General features: G+C 55.8%; 7 protein-coding genes across 7 annotated transcripts; 5 read left to right on the top strand and 2 right to left on the bottom strand.

The window, feature by feature from the left end:
- Window positions 1–1,152: 1,152 nt before the first annotated feature.
- DICSQDRAFT_25204 (HET-domain-containing protein) lies at window positions 1,153–1,749 on the bottom strand (the record flags this gene model as incomplete). Its single annotated transcript, XM_007369331.1, has 1 exon — window positions 1,153–1,749. A coding segment is annotated over one exon (597 nt), but the record flags the coding sequence as incomplete, so codon positions are not given.
- A 908-nt stretch (window positions 1,750–2,657) lies between these two features.
- On the top strand, window positions 2,658–4,570 carry DICSQDRAFT_68164 (ArfGap-domain-containing protein; the record flags this gene model as incomplete). The annotated part of the gene is made up of 6 exons (XM_007369330.1): window positions 2,658–2,726; window positions 2,776–2,894; window positions 3,128–3,328; window positions 3,383–4,036; window positions 4,124–4,472; window positions 4,535–4,570. 6 exons carry the CDS (start codon window positions 2,658–2,660, stop codon window positions 4,568–4,570), a joined length of 1,428 nt encoding a protein of 475 aa, XP_007369392.1.
- A 762-nt stretch (window positions 4,571–5,332) lies between these two features.
- On the top strand, window positions 5,333–6,495 carry DICSQDRAFT_111120 (endocellulase). Its single transcript, XM_007369329.1, has 4 exons — window positions 5,333–5,470; window positions 5,537–5,762; window positions 5,831–6,119; window positions 6,181–6,495. Exons 1-4 carry the CDS (start codon window positions 5,344–5,346, stop codon window positions 6,268–6,270), a joined length of 732 nt encoding a protein of 243 aa, XP_007369391.1. The 5' UTR covers window positions 5,333–5,343; the 3' UTR covers window positions 6,271–6,495.
- A 1-nt stretch (window position 6,496) lies between these two features.
- DICSQDRAFT_139939 (Thiamin diphosphate-binding protein) lies at window positions 6,497–9,458 on the bottom strand. The gene is made up of 6 exons (XM_007369328.1): window positions 8,353–9,458; window positions 8,168–8,297; window positions 8,012–8,114; window positions 7,807–7,949; window positions 6,824–7,749; window positions 6,497–6,761 (listed from the first exon to the last, which is right to left on the bottom strand). The coding sequence occupies exons 1-6, from the start codon at window positions 8,605–8,607 to the stop codon at window positions 6,513–6,515; spliced, it is 1,806 nt and encodes a 601-aa protein (XP_007369390.1). The 5' UTR covers window positions 8,608–9,458; the 3' UTR covers window positions 6,497–6,512.
- Window positions 9,459–9,646: 188 nt separating this feature from the next.
- On the top strand, window positions 9,647–10,492 carry DICSQDRAFT_149491 (uncharacterized protein; the record flags this gene model as incomplete). Its single annotated transcript, XM_007369327.1, has 4 exons — window positions 9,647–9,686; window positions 9,751–9,872; window positions 9,938–10,351; window positions 10,406–10,492. The coding sequence occupies 4 exons, from the start codon at window positions 9,647–9,649 to the stop codon at window positions 10,490–10,492; spliced, it is 663 nt and encodes a 220-aa protein (XP_007369389.1).
- Window positions 10,493–10,828: 336 nt separating this feature from the next.
- Window positions 10,829–11,406, top strand: DICSQDRAFT_173513 (uncharacterized protein; the record flags this gene model as incomplete). The annotated part of the gene is made up of 2 exons (XM_007369326.1): window positions 10,829–10,844; window positions 10,898–11,406. The coding sequence occupies 2 exons, from the start codon at window positions 10,829–10,831 to the stop codon at window positions 11,404–11,406; spliced, it is 525 nt and encodes a 174-aa protein (XP_007369388.1).
- A 306-nt stretch (window positions 11,407–11,712) lies between these two features.
- On the top strand, window positions 11,713–13,884 carry DICSQDRAFT_91612 (concanavalin A-like lectin/glucanase). The gene is made up of 7 exons (XM_007369325.1): window positions 11,713–11,735; window positions 11,813–12,167; window positions 12,223–12,330; window positions 12,380–12,563; window positions 12,621–12,647; window positions 12,703–12,860; window positions 12,920–13,884. Exons 2-7 carry the CDS (start codon window positions 12,005–12,007, stop codon window positions 13,360–13,362), a joined length of 1,083 nt encoding a protein of 360 aa, XP_007369387.1. The 5' UTR covers window positions 11,713–11,735; window positions 11,813–12,004; the 3' UTR covers window positions 13,363–13,884.
- The last annotated feature ends 1,769 nt before the right edge of the window (window positions 13,885–15,653 follow it).

The following is a 15,653-nucleotide window of genomic DNA, read 5'->3' as shown; positions in this document are numbered from 1 at the left end:
TCGTCGCTCGGGTCCTCGACCATACCGGGACTCGACTTGTTCTCCGGTCCACTGTTCTGCGAGCTCGTGCTCGACAGGCCCGATCCTTGCCGACTCTACAATCTAAGCGGCGTCCGAGTGGCGGTTTATCCCGACCCGGACGGCGTACAGCGATGGCTTGAGGAGCGTCAGGCCAAGTGTGATAGCGAGCGTATCCGCCCCTACACGCACAGTAACTTGTTGGTCCTTGTGCGATGTCCACCACGGGGTTAAGTCGTGCCAAGTCACTTCGCGCGGAGACGGTGTCGAGAGGACGTCGGTAGACGGTCGGAGGCTCCCCCACACCTCTACACGTGCACGCATCATCATCTGCACCCCTCCAAACTCGAGCGTATAGTCGTACTCGATGGTGATAGTGTGGTCGTCGTGGGACAATGTGAGCCGGTACATCGTCGGATGAGCCTGATCAGGACCTTGGAGACTGACGGTGTACTTCTGGGCGCGGAGAGCATCACGAGTCACCAGTGACAGTTTCAGGGCAATATCGCTATGGTGCTCAAAAATATATGGACCATCCTCTGAGCGCCTGGCTCGGCGGGCGGGGTGCGATATGTAGACAGTCCGAAGCTCTATCCGTGGATGGCAGCGTTCGAGAGTGACCGGCGACAACGCGAGCATATCTGGGCCAACAAAGGGGCCGGGCAACTCTCACTCCCGGACGAGTCTAATCCACCCCGCATATAAGAGGTCGACGCCTGATTTGGAGGGTAGTATGCGACAGACTCTCCCGAGGAGGTGTCCGGGATGATCACCGTGTTCACAGCCAAGGATGGCGAGGTACCAGTGAGACATGGGGTGATCGTGAGGTACGTCTGTCGCGTCTGGGTGAAGAACAGCAAAGAGGGGTAGGACGGGTAGCTGCGTGCGGATGCCGTACGGCGTGAAGGTATATTCGGTCGGGGAAAGACTAGGGAGCTGGAGGCGATGGCCGACTTCGTCATGGGGAATAGCTCTGGTGGTATGGGCGACAAGGAACTCTTTGAGAGAAGCAGTGATCGAGGATTCAGAGCTTGGAGAGTATGCCATCAATCGATATGCCTTGTCTCTGGGTACAGAGGCAACGTCGTTAAGCTGTTCATCGACATCCAAGGGGGGCTTCCAGGCACCTCCCCAAGCGAAGAGGCTCTGGTCTGGCGTTCGCCGCAGGATCTCCTCCTGCAGCCGCCGGAGTGCACGATCACCCTCGCCGTAGAGGGTGGGCATATTGATGTCGAAGATTCCCATCAACGAGTACGCTTGGTCTTCCACTCTCTCCGTCTCTCGCTTCGAGGCCCATGAGAAGCGTTGAGCAACAGAGAATTCGTCCAACCCTGTGTCAAGCAGCAGGGCTTCCCTATCAATGCCAGTCATCTGCTCGAGAACATCGATGAAATCTCCCTTGGACCCAATGATTTCCCAGTCGGCGGAGAGGAAAACCAATCGACCGGGCGCGATGAGCTCCTGGAGTGTCCATCCGCGTGTGAACCATCGGCTCTTACGGAAGAATGATCCCTCAGATTGAGACGACTCGCCAGGGGGAACATCTGCCAGGTATGCGTAGCATATGGCCGAGTCCCCATACCACATATACATCGAATTGATGGCCTCGGAGAGCTCGGAGCTGCTCGCCTTGTCGATGCAACACGAGTCGATCCAGATGTATCGGTGTTCCGCCTGGCGTGCGACCGCACACGCCAACTTGATTTTCGGTGACAGCTCCGGGTCGTCCCATATGCACGCAGGAGCATTCGGGACACGGCTACTTGAGGATGAAGCCGGCGGACGTGCGGAGGACTCCTCGACAGGAGGAGCCGCGGTGTCGTGAATGACAACATGAGCGAGGACTGGTTCCGGAACCGTTGATATCGAGTCGGCTGGCGGGGAATGTCCCAGCAGTTTGACGAAGCGCGCTGCGGAACGGATGATGAGATGGAGGAATTGCAGCAGCCTTCGCCAAGGGCCGCTCAGGCGCGACTGAGTGGTATCGTGAGGGCAAGCATTGACTGCATAGGTGTCTTCAAGTCGTCCCTCCGTCGGGCCGACACCACCAGCGAGGAGCGCCGTACGCTCGTTCGGAAGTGTTGTCGTAGAAGCAGCCTCTCGGGCTGCGGGGAACGGAGCGCAGCTAGTAGCTGGGGTTGGAGAGGATGGGCTGTAAGGGGGTGTGGCAGCAGAGGTCGGATTGTCCTGTCGATGGGGAGCATTGTTTTGAGGACGTGCCCCAGGCCGCAGAATGTAGCGTTCCTGAATCTTCTTCAGCTGTGCGTATGTCTGCTCTCCATTCTGATGGTCCCAGGTATGCGACAAGATCGCGTACTCCGTTGTTAGATGGTCGATCTCGACGAACTGGCCGGTCTCCGTGTCAAGGACTCGCATGATACCGTCGGAACCTCCGCAGAAGAGACCTCTGTACCATAACCAGAGGAGGAATGGTGGGCAATTTATTGAACGAAAGCCTGCGACTGAGGAAGACCGTTGCAAAAGCAAAGGATAGGCGCTGGGGAATGATTGGCGGGGGCTTGTCCACGTGGCCCGCAACTTTGCGGGGACGTCTGTGTCTGAGCGTCTTGCTGAATTGCTCTGTCTCCCTCCGTCTGGTAGCCTTGCCTTGATTCCGCATACTCACTCCGCCAGCAATCATGTCCGACCCCACAAAAGCCGAGACGGAACATGTGTTTAAGGTGCTCAAGGCGCAAAAAGCGAACAAGGTGTGTCCGATGATGGGTGACGGCGAGCAGGGCTAAATGTTGTCAGTAGATGTGTTTTGATTGTCAGGCTCGCAATCCGACATGGTCTAGCGTGACCTTCGGCGTATACATCTGCTTAGAATGTTCAAGTGTTCATCGTAACATGGGTGTCCATATCAGTTTCGTTCGGTGAGTGTGCAGTTGATACGTGATGACTCCCGATGTGGTATACCGCAAATCGCGGAGGTCGTTGGGGCTGGAGCTCGGACCATGTCCAATATGACTATCGGCACATATATCCGCTCGAGCATGTTGCTAAACCTTGCCTTGAACCTACCACGTTGTATGGCCCATTGGTCCCGCGCCTGCGCCCGTCCCAAGGAATGTACCGCGCTTACTGATGTGTTGGGTTGTATGCGCAGATCGACGAATCTGGATAGCTGGCAGCTGAACCAGCTCCGTACTATGAAGGTCGGCGGCAACGCATCGGCAACAGAGTTCTTCAACAAGCACGGTGGCGCGGCACTGCTCAATGATTCCGATTCCAAGAAGAAGTACTCCAGTCGCGTCGCAGAGTTGTACAAGGAGGAGCTCGCACGACGTGTCAGGGAGGATGCAGCTAAGTAAGTCGTTGTCTTCGTCTCTACTCTAGCATTCGTGTAAGAACGTACTCCTAGATATCCCGACAAGATCTTCGTGGAAGGCGCCGAAGTCTCCGCAACACCAGTACCGCAGGGTGGTGATGAAGACTTCTTCTCCTCGTGGGACAAGCCCGTAACCAGACCATCATCTGCCGCCTCCTCCAAGCCCACCTCGCCTCCAGTAATTGGCAAAGCAGCGAGCCTCGGCACTGCCCCCCGCACAGTCAGCTCTGCCTCCCTCCGCTCCACCTCCACCTCCACCATCGCGTCTTCCAGGCCTACGTCCAAGCTCGGCGCCTCCCGTCTGAACTCCTCCCCTGCCTCCGTCGCCAGCACCGCCTCGACCGCGGCGCCCAAGAAGTCCAAGCTTGGTGGGCTCGGTGCGAAGAAGGCCGCGACCCCAGTGAACTTCGAGGAGGCAGAACGCAAGGCCGCGGAGGAAGCGGAGCGCATCCGCCAGCTGGGCTACGACCGCGAGCGCGAGAAGGCCGAGGCAGAGGAGCGCGCGCGCGTTGCGGCCGAGCAGGCGGCCGCGAACAAGGCGAAGTCTCCCGTGGCGAAGAGCACGCCTGTCACATCGCCGGCGATCGCCACGCCCAAGGGCAATGCGCAGGATTTGGAGCGGTTGGGGATGGGCTTCAAGCGCCTTGGGTTCGGGGCTGTCCCTGCTGCTGCGGCGGCGTCTACGAGGTGAGTCCACCGTCTGCACCCTACTTGCGATGCCTCAATTTGGGGTGCGGACGTCTCGCCGAGGATGATGCTGACCTCTGCGCACAGTGCGGCGGCTTCGGAGGATGCGCCCACGTACGCCCGCGAGAAGTTCGGCAACCAGAAGGCGATTTCGTCCGACATGTACTTCGGGCGCAATTCGTACGACCCACAAGCGGTTGCGGAGGCGCAGACGCGTCTCCAGTCGTTCCAGGGCGCGCAATCGATCTCGTCCAACCAGTACTTCGGGCGAGAGGAGGAGGAAGATGCGGGCATCGGCCACCCGACAGACGGGGGTTTGCTTGGGGACGGGTCACTTGCTGGTTTGGAGTTGGCTGCGAGGGATGCGGTAACGAGGGTGCTGGCGAATCCGGATGTTCAGAATGCCGCAGAGAGCATTCGGGCTGGTGCGCTCAAGGTGCGCCTTCATTGCGTTCGTTCTGCGTCTTCTGTTATGCTGACGCCTTGTATTGCGCGCAGCTCTCTGACTACCTGGCGCAGATGTCCGAGCGGTAGTGCACTGACGGCGCAGATGTTCGAAGGGACGATCACCACAGGGTTATTAGAGGGGTGAAAGGCTCGCCATTGTGAGGGTGTCTCTGGGGCAGCCTCGGCAGTATACTTCGCCTGTACCCCCGACTTTCTGGATATTTATCATCTTCGGTTGGATGAGATGGCGGTGGTGCAACACCCTCGCAAGTGCCGCAAAAACCTAGGTCGTACGCAAGATCGGAACGCGATCGCACCATCTAGTACGTATCCTCTTCTGCACGATTCAAGAAGGCTGCTTCTTTTGGACGAAGTAGGCTGTATCAGGCAGATATCCGGATGCTCGACCTTCAACCGTCCAAGGTATCCATTACATTCATCCTCTTGACGGATTGAGCTCGGTACAACGTCGGGGCCTCTATCTACTCCGCATTCGTGTGCTCCACTGGACGATTTTCCTCAAGCATCGTCGGGAAGATGTGAAGGCCCTAAATTCTATCGACGTCAGCCTCGTGAAGCCCGCCTCCTCCTCATGATCACATGGCGTGATCCCATTGATGCGGGTCGGGCGCAACCCTCGCTTCTCTCCCGCCGCAGCCTAACCGCGCATCTCGATTCTCCGACATCCATCCCCGTACGCGACTGGCGCACGCTACGTGCTTGTGGTGCCTACATCTTGCCCCATCAGTGTCAGCACTCGGCCAGGTATATAAGCTGACGATGCATTGGAATTGGCCCCAGTCAAGATCGTTTGCTCCAACCCCGATTTTCGTCTCTAGAAGACCATACCGCCGTTCACGATGCGCTTCGCTGCCCTTTTTACCGTCACCGCCGTCACAGTTGTCGCGACCGCTCAGACCCTGACAGGCCAGTACGACTGCACACCCGCTGGCGAGTTCACGCTCTGCCAGAACCTCTGGGGCGAATGTACGTCTTCTGGTCCCCGCGGTGCCTGATAGTGTCCCGTGATCTAACCAAATGCCTTGTGTTCAGCTGCTGGTGTCGGCGGTCAGAACTCGACATTGCTTAGTGCAAGCGGCAACACCGTCTCGTGGCGCACAATCTGGCAATGGCAAAACAACCCGAACAACGTCAAGAGCTATGCCAACGTCGAGAGCAGCACGGCTAAGGGCGTGCAGCTGTCCAAGCTTTCGTCCGCGCCGACCGCCTGGCAGTGGAAGTACGAGACCGAGTCATCTGGTATCCGGGCTGATGTCTCGTACGTCTTCCTGTGGACTTGACGATCGGGGCGTGCACTGATAGGCACATTGTGTGCGTGTGACACAGATACGACATCTGGACGGGCACCGCTTCCTCGGGACAGCCTGCATCGTCCGCGTCGTCGTACGAGATCATGATCTGGCTCTCCGGCCAGGGCGGCATCCAACCCGTCGGCTCGCAGGTCACGACGGGCATCAGCCTCGCTGGCCACACCTGGAACCTCTGGAAGGGCCCGAACGCGAACTGGCAGGTGCTCTCGTTCGTGAGCCAGGATGGGGACATCACGGACTTCAACGCGGACCTCAAGGAGTTCTTCGACTACATCGTCCAGAACCAGGGCGTGTCGTCATCGCAGGTGAGCCTCGCCCTTCGCTTGTGTAGCAGGTCAGGGGCAGTCGCTAATCGGTCACTTGTAGTATGTGCAAGCGATTCAGACTGGCACAGAGCCGTTCACGGGCAGCGCGAGCTTGTTGACGGAGAGCTACAGTGTTGCGCTCAACCAGTAAACGGAAGGGCTCGCGTTCAATACCTGTATTAGCTACTGTATATCTATGTATATCACGAAGCGCTCCCTATCCGTTATCGCGACTCGCAGCAGGGCAGCCAATGTCGTCCCAATATTCAACTCAATGCTCTTTACCCACTAAAGTAATGGTAGTCTCATAGTTGGGCCCGTGAACCGAGCGACTATATGGCTCAACGAAAGCGTTCACATAATTGACATACATTCTTCGCCATACCAAACTGCCTAGATGGATTGAATGACACATTCGACTACTGCGCATCTCCGCTCATTCATCACAACCTTCATCGCTTGCTCGAAGACACTCCTAACCTCGTCCGCACGTTCGACCTTTCTGGCCCACGCTCCTCCAGCAGCTGCGGCAATGCCACCGAAGTCCGCACTAGGCACTCCGAAACCTACACTGAGCCTTTCTCCCGACACACTACTGCCAATTCCCTCCGGGTAAACCCCTTTCATGGAGGCTATAGGGCTCTGTATCGTAACATACCATCAGTACCCAACAAAGTAAGACTATGGAGATATCAGCAACGTACAGCCCAGCCCCGGTTGTTGAGCACGATCGTCAAGAATGGCGTCCCATATCGCCTCGCGATCCAGTACGCCGCCGTCGGTACCCCAAAGAAGAAGTTGCCGTCGCCGGTAATTGATATGATAAGCTCGGTGCCCTTGTCCGCAACCTTGGCACCCATCGAAGCGCCAATGCTCGCCCCCAATATCCAACCGAGACTCGTGCCGCCAGACATGAGCATGCTGCCGGGCTGCTCGGGATTGATATGATTCCAGATAAACCGGTTGGAGGTGCCGGATTCGGTTAGCCACAGGACCTTGCTACCTCGACTGGGGGTGACGGTGTTCGCGGTGTCGCGGAGAGCTGCGACGATGAAGGGCACACTCAGCGTGTGCCCATCTGGGGCCAGGCGTGCCTCGGCCGCGGAGAGATCTGCAAGCCTCTCCGCGCGGATGGTATCGAGACGTGACCGGCGAGCCAGCAGCTTTGCTTCAAGCGCGGGTGAAGATAATGCCGATTGCGCTTCAATGGTATCCAGCGTATCGAGCAACTGGTGAAGAGCAGTCTCCGCCTCTGCGGTGCAGAGCATCTCCGCGTCGACATGCGACCAGCCAAAGGTCCGTTTGAGCGGGTCGTTATCCACCACGAAGATCCTCGCGTCCTTGCGGGGCTCGGTGTCCGCCACGTCCGTCCACGGAACGTCGACGTCGAGCAGCAGAATAACATCCGCATCTTCTAGATGAGGCAGCTTGCCGATGAAGACGTAGCCCAGGTAGCATGGATGATTGCCTGGGATGCAAACACTCGGAGACGCGACGGAAAGGACTCCGATAGCGAGTTTGCTGGCGAGCTGGGACAAGAGCGGAACAGTGGCAGGATTACGACCGGCGTTAGCGGCGATAATGAGTGGAAAATCGGCGTTGAGAAGGGCAGAGGAAATTGTGTCCACGGCTGTTGCCTAGGTCGTTAGAGAGGCTCATATGTAATAGAAATGAGTCGACTGCTCACCGTGAGGCGACAGGGCGGGCATAGTGATGGAAGGCCAGCTTGTGGGGCTCACTGTTGTAGCCACCGTTGCTTCGTCGACGTCTTGCTCTGTTGCTTCTCTGCGCGCCCACAGATATACAGGGCCCTTCGGCTGGCTCGTTGCTCTGTTCAAGGGAGGACCTGAGTATGAGATCTGGCCGATAGGCCATGACGGACAGCGACGCACATCTGCAACGCGCGCATAATTTGTCTCGATGCGGTCTTTCCGCTTTGGATCTGCGCCGTATATCTCATGTACTGGCGCACGATAGCAGGCTGGTCATGCGCATCTATTGCAATGCGTGTCAATGCTCATCGTCAACTCTGTATCGTCAACGCGCACCCTGCAGCCACATCATAAACTCGTTTCTAGAACCTTTGAACTCGCCATTCGCGGAGAACGGAGCGGCACCCGCAAAGATCAGCACAGGGACCTGACCTCGATCGACATTATGTATCGCGCCAGCCAGTGCCTGCAAGATCGGATCGTTACAGCTCTGCAACGGCGACATAAACAACACTGCTGACCTGTGTGCCAACGTCGACATGGACTATGACTGCAGCGGGCTTGCGCGTCACTTGCGCATAGCCATGCGCCGCGCTTAGCGCGACGTACTCGCTCGGGCACGTCACGATCTCAATCAGCGTCCTTCCGTCGCTCTCCGCTCTCTGCCTTTGCAAGTCCTCCAGGAACGCGGGATGGTCGCTGCCCCAGTTGACGAAGGCGTGGGTGACCCCAGCGCCGGCCAGGGTTTCGAAAAACACGGAGGCAGTAGTGTACATATTCGTGTACATGCACCGAGCCCGGCCAGACTACGGTTGTGTCGCAATTGGCCCCGGGTTGCGGGGAACCAGAAGGTCGCGATTGGGGTGCAGATGGGGGAAATGAACCCCAGAGAAATCAGGAAGAGATCGGAGGCAGCGTGTGTGTCGAGTTAGCGTGGACGACGACGCGGCGGGCGGAGGCAGGCAGCAGCCTGGGACTTGGGCAGGAGATAGTGAACGTATCGGACGCTCGAGGAGCCGGAAATTCCCTGGTTCTAAGGATTGAACTGCGGCTTTTGGACTCCTCTGTCGTTTGTCGCCCCTTTGAGCAGTCAGATGACGATTTGAATGGCGTGTCTGCATCTGACTGGTGTCCGACAATGGTTTCGCGGGCGTTATAGTGAGGCTTCTGGCGACCCACGGCCGTCGGATTGCCACGAGTAGCATGACGAAGATATAGCAAGATGAGAGCATGGGTAGTATGCTAATTCAAGAATCTGGAAGTCGTCGATATTTCCGCCTAACCATGTGCCGAAGGAAGCCTCAAAACAAGCCGTCAGGTGAGTGCGTCAAGTGAGGGACTGCACGTCGTCCTCAACTATCGCGCTATTTGTGCTGAGAATTATTTTGACTCTAGTGATTAAGGTTGCTTGTGACGTACCAAATCATGTATTCTGGGAGACTATGTCGAGGCCACCCGGCCCAGCCACTAACGAGAATAAGCGAAGGCCTTCGACCTTGCTAAGCTTTCAGCTCATGTGCCGGAGCCTTGGCCGGCGACACCTTCCAGGCATTCTGTCAAGCATATGACAGCGCGTTCAGTGGTCTCCATAGAGTACGGCGGGCATACAGATACAGCGATGAAAGACGTCGGTGATGATGAGCGGAGGTTGAGAACTACAGCGCGCGTAGCGCCCGCTCTCCTGTTCTCCGCGACGTCCACGTTCACGACCACCTACGCCCCACTCTCTACGCTCGCATCCTCTGTACATATACGCGCTGTATTGCTCGCCACACTTGTATCCATACACTGTATTCCTGCTCTGGCAACGCTCAGATGGACGCACGACTTCGCCGAGTGAACAAGGAGATTGCAGGTGTGTGCCTCACCACTCAGATGTATAACGAGAAACCTCATCCGGGAGTTCGTCTACTGTCCAGACTGCAAGAGTGACAAGCAGTCAAGCGTGACGATAGATCTCGTGGATGAGAGTCCCTTTCATCTCATCGGGTCGTTCGATGGACCGGAGGGTACGCCCTACGAGGGCGGCCGCTTCCAAGTTGTACGTCTGCCGTGTCGCGCTTTCGCCCCTGCCGCTTTCCTCGCTCACGTTCATACCGCATACAGGACATCGTCATCCCGGATAACTACCCATTTCAGCCTGTCAAGATGAAGTTCATCACGAAGGTTTATCACCCCAACGTCTCCTCCGCATCAGGTGCCATCTGCCTCGACATCCTCAAGGACGCATGGTCGCCCGTCCTCACGCTCAAGTCTACCCTCATCTCCCTTCAATCGCTCCTCTGCTCCCCAGAGCCACGAGATCCGCAAGACGCCGAGGTCGCGAAACACTACATGACGAGCAAGAGCAGTTTTGAGGATACCGCGCGGTACTGGACTATGATCTACGCTGGGGGTCCGGGGAAGGAGGGGCTCGGGAAGGGTGCGAAGGGTGGGCCCCGGGATGAGATCGCGATGGCTGGCTTGGATAGGGCACATGTGGCGCAGTTTGAAGCACTAGGGTTCGACAGGGCCAAAGTGGTGAGTAGCGTCCTCTCCGCTCTCACGGCACATCGGCCTCACGCACACGTCTAGATTGATGTGTTGAGGAGATTGAACTACCGTGGCGCAAATGTTGCGAATATCAACGATGACCGGGTAGTGGAGGAGCTGCTGAAATGAACCATGTAACCAATAGTGTGGGTGTTTCATGCAGCTGTCGTTTCCGACTATTCGTGTCCTTGTCACATCAAAACGGAGCTCTGGGAATGTAAGTACACGATTACAGTCTTTCCGCCACACGAAGTCTGGTCCGACCTCCTCAATGACTCTCAGTCGAGTTCCCGTGCGAGGCGCATCCTCCAAGCGATCAGCCTTGGCTGGAGAATAGGACATAGCGAGGTTGATGCTTTGCTGTCCCTCCACAAGAGTCTAGACCCGTGATCGAGATTAATGCGATGTGTCAGACGCGGACAGATACGGCCCGATGGTGGCGATCTTGACTTGTCCTCAACGATCATGAGCACTCAAACCAGTAAGTCTGTCGGTCACTCCATATCTCTCTTGCTCACTGCGATCTCTTCCTAGTTATTCGCAGAATCACTCCCGAGGAAACGTACCCTCTCCGCCACTCAGTCTTGTGGCCGGACAAGTCACTTGACTACGTCAAACTCCCACAGGACGATTTCGGGGATCACTACGGCGTATTCATCGACGGCGTATCCGCACCCGTCGCCGTAATATCCGTCTTCTACGAGACCCTCCCGCAGCCCGAGAATTCGGCACCAAATGAGGTATCGCCTGTAGTGCCAGCATTACGATTCAGGAAGTTCGCCTGCGATCCTGCGCATCAAGGGAAGGGCATTGGTACGAAGCTTCTTCTGCACGTTTTCAACGACGCGCAGAAGTTCGGCGCCATATGGTGCGATGCTCGACTGAGCAGCGCAGGATGGTACGAACGGGAGGCCATAGGCATGTCACGGTTTGGAGAGATATTTCTCAAGGAGGGCATTGAGTATGTTCGGATGAAGAAGACATTCATACCATTGTCTAATGCTGGAGGGGATCGTGCCTCTGATCCTGGTCCTGTGTCATGATATTGATGACCTCCCTCGTCTCCGCACTCATGTACGACGTATAATACTGAAAAGAATCGAAAATGCGTTACACGTTGTCTATCAGCACGCGCCTAGTGATGCGCACAACGTTCAACGCTTTTGAGACTATGCTTAACAACTTGCACGTCTCCGACATATGTACTCTCTAATTGGCACTTCGAAAGCCTACCTACATCGCCGTGTGTCGCTTAGCGCCCAATGGTGACATGTGCTGCCTCCGATATGCAACGGAACTTGAAATTTGCCTCGTGGCCACCAGTAACTTGCTCTCTTCCACGTTCACTACGACGTGTGGGTCATATAGAAAGGTGCGGTTGGAGTCCGGTGGACCATGCATATACAGCACGCTTTGGCGTTGACGAAATTGACCTGCGCTTTGCTATAGATCCGGTATTCCAGACCGCTTGACCCCCATCCTGGGCGGGATTAAAAGGCCGTGCCTCGTGTCTGCCATTTGGACGATCTGCCCACTTTCCTTCGCGTACTGTCGTTGACTGCCCCGCGACTATCGACTCTCGAAGCCAGACTTTGACCTCGAAGGCTTCTTGTTGAGACTATCTGGGATCTAGACTAACTTATGCTTATGCGCGTACAATACCCACTGGAGCTCATTGCTGTGCTCGTTCTCTTTCTCGAAGGTCTTCCGATCGGAGGCGCTTCTGCGCAGACCACGCTTCAAGGCCCTAATGACTGCACCGCGGCCGGAGCGTACACGCTTTGTCAGAACTTATGGGGTGCAGGTGAGTTATCGTAGATGTCTCTTCATACGGACACAGATAGATGGACTATGATAAGACACTGGCACTGGCTCGCAGACGACTACTCTGAACTCTGCTGGCGGAAGTTCGGTCTCGTGGTCAACAAGCTATACTTGGGCTGGTAGTCCGAATAATGTCAAGAGCTGTAAGCTGTTCATTCTATTCGCTGACGTTACATTAGTGACGCGCAGAAGACCCTAATGTATACCACAACACGGCCAAGGGTATGCAGCTCCAAGATATTGTCTCTGCACCCACGAGCTGGCAATGGTACTATCAGTCCGCGTCGAACGATCTGGCAGCGGACGTCTCCTACGATATTTGGACCGGAGTACCACAGTCTGGCGATCCCGCTTCGTTGGCCTCCTCATACGAGATGTAGGGATCCCTTGGGCTTTGTTTGTAACGCGATAGCTTACGCCTCTCGCTGCGCAGCATGATTTGGCTTTCTGATCGTGGCGGGTAGGCTAGGCATTTGCTTCATATCCAGGTCAATGATGCACAACCTTCATTACAGCGTTGGTGGTATAGGAAATGTTGTCGCCCAGAACATCCAGGTTGGCGGACACACCTGGAATCTCAAACAGGGCCCCAACTCCAACTGGGATGTCTTCTCCTTCATCACCGCAGAAGGCGACATCACGAACTTCAACTCCGACTTGAAGGACTTCTTCCGTACGTCGTCCTCGCTCGGCTACGATATCTTACTGCACGGGGGACTGACAACGACGCAGAGTACCTTATCGACAACCAGGGTGTGGCAAAGACGCAGTACCTCCAAGCGATACAGACCGGAACGGAGCCTTTCACTGGCACTGCCGACCTCGTCATCTCTAACTTCAGCGTTGACGTTTCCACTGTTGACGACTCGCCCACGTCTTCGTCATCTTCACCCATCTCATCTTCCTCGCATTCCTCGTCCACTTCAGCATCCGCACAGCCGTCGAACGTGTCTAGTCATGGCACTACGCCGACTATTGCCACCTCTAGTGCTTCCACCACTCCCCTGAACACGGCGACCACGAGTGTTTCTCCCGCATCGCAGCAGACGAGCGAGGCAGGATCCGTTTCTGATCCAGGCGTTCGGGGGAAGAGCGGCCCGCAATGCCGTCTGCAGCTGCCAACCTCAGGCACGGTCACAAGAAGGGGCCTATTCAGGCGACTATTTCGCAAGTAGACTTGCGCGGTGGTTGCGTATTTATTGTGGTATGGAGGCGGGAGCAGCGCTGTCCGCCTATGTTCGAACTGCGCTTTATAGTCGAAGGGAGGTTATAGACATGTTGTACATCTACGGTGACTCGTTTCTCCCAGGCGTGGGAAGAGCAGATATCTTGAACGTCACAATATTATTGCGAGGCGTGCTTATCTCACGCGCTGCTCGCAACCACGCGTTGTCCCTTGGGACCGACACGAACGAATATCCAGATCCGCCAGTACACAACCTCTATGGTTGGTTCGTTGCCGTACGTCTGGATCTTCTCTTCGAACCCATTCTGCCTCCTGCTCCACCTGGGGGTAGTCACCCAATGAACAGCGATTTGATTCGCCCTGCCCATCCTTTCGGTGAGCCGCGCAATCTGGTCGTCGCGAATGCCAGCAGCCATGATGGGCTGACCGCCCTCCTCCTCCAGGTACTCTGGGGCAGTTCCTTCGATCATGTGGTCGTTTCCCGGGAGCTCGATAACGCGGTCGAGCATCACGTAGCACATCTCGACGGCGAATTGTGAGTCGCGAGCCTCGTAAACAATCTTGAGGGACGCATCTAGAGAGAGCCCATGAAGCACTCGCAGTATGACGCCATCCGACGCTTTGAGGTGCGGCTCGACATTCTTCAGAGCCTGCTTGGCGGCCTCGACGTCGGGATAGGACTTCGCGAGGGGGTACGTGTGAGCGAGACCAGACATCAGGTTCCCTCCATCAGGCAGGAACATCGGGTCGTCGAGGACGCTAGACAGGGTGTGTTGGAACGTCGACTCGTTCGTGGGCATGGAGCGGGCAATAGCGTGGGACGATGGGGAGTCCTTGCCTCCTGCATGGAAGAGGTTGTACGTGACTGACTGACACACGGTACCCGGAGGTGACGGGCAAGACTTCGTGCTCGACGTCGCTGAAGAAGGCTGCGTTTCTTCTTCGAGTAGCGCAGAGGAGTCAAGTTCCCAGTGTTGAACCTCCTTGCGTCCCGGGCGGCGGAGCATGAGCTCGCCTCCCTTATAGGGAGTCGGAAAGATGATGACCAGGGAGCCGAACATGAGCTCGCTGCGGGGAGTGTCAACATGCGGTGTGAAGAACGCGTTCTGCCCTATGCCCAGGAACGTGAGCGATGTCGCACCTTTGAGATGAAAGGTCTCGCGCACCATACACGTTCAGCTTGTACAAGTCAACTCTGATGTCCTTGGCAACGGGTTTGTCCCTGCTTTCGACAAATAATTCGGTGCGGACAACATCGATCGAGTCAGAGCGGTTCACATCGAACCCGAGCGCGAAATCAGTCTTGTCCAGCTTGCCAGCTTTGCGGTAGGTTTCATCATACACGTTGTTACCACCGACACCATATGTGGCTGGGTGACTCATGCGTCGGAGTTGCAGTGAAGAGGTTGATTCGACTACGTCAATCGTTGTGAACGATGAATGTAGGTTGGGTGAGAGGGCCCTCAGACACGACTTACTGTGCATCTCCTTCTTTGCCGTAGAAGAGCGTAAAATCGCTGTCCGATAGTGGAGGCATGCCGTAGCAGAACGGCGGCTTACGCACGATCGCTTTATTCAGGACGCTCAGTTTTCCGCGGGTGTACATCAGGAAAACGTCACGGACTTGGACCCATACTTGGGCCCAAGTTCATGTACTTGGACTCAAGTCCATGTACTTGGCCTCAAGTCCGTGTACTTGGACTCAAGTCCGTGTACTTGGCCCCAAGTCTATGTACTTGGCCTCAAGTCCGTGTACTTGGCCCCAAGTCCATGTACTTGGTCCCAAGTACACAGACTTGACCCAAGTCTATATACTTGGGGTACTTGGGCCACAACTTGGACTTTACATGTTGACTTCAGTATACTCAGGCCTCAATTTGAGCAATTGGTGTTCTATCAGTCACACATCTTATATCTTATGTAATAATATCTATTATAGACATCCATACACTAGTTGTAAACCAGTCTGTTTTAAGGCTGTAGAAGCAGCTTTATAGTCTATTAGAAGAAGGGCAATAACATGTGATAGAAGACTTTAAGTTGTTACAATGTGCTTGTTTCAGTAGTGATACAGAGGTACAATATCCAGATAATGCTCAAGAATAGTGGTATCAGTGGTGGATGTCCAAGTTCTGCTATGGTACAGGAGAGGATGGTGAAGAATTTCTCGGAGTCCAGCAAAGAGCGCTATATATTGCTGCTATTCTGTGCTATAGTGTGAGCTTGTGTAGTGTAGTGGTTGAACATGCTATGTTGAACACTGAAATTGCAGGATGCTGG

The sequence above is a fragment of the Dichomitus squalens genome, assembly GCF_000275845.1.
Source record: "Dichomitus squalens LYAD-421 SS1 unplaced genomic scaffold DICSQscaffold_47, whole genome shotgun sequence".
NCBI lineage: Eukaryota > Fungi > Basidiomycota > Agaricomycetes > Polyporales > Polyporaceae > Dichomitus > Dichomitus squalens.
The sequence above is the reverse complement of the archived record's forward strand: the minus strand, read 5'-3'. Positions and strand labels throughout refer to the sequence as shown.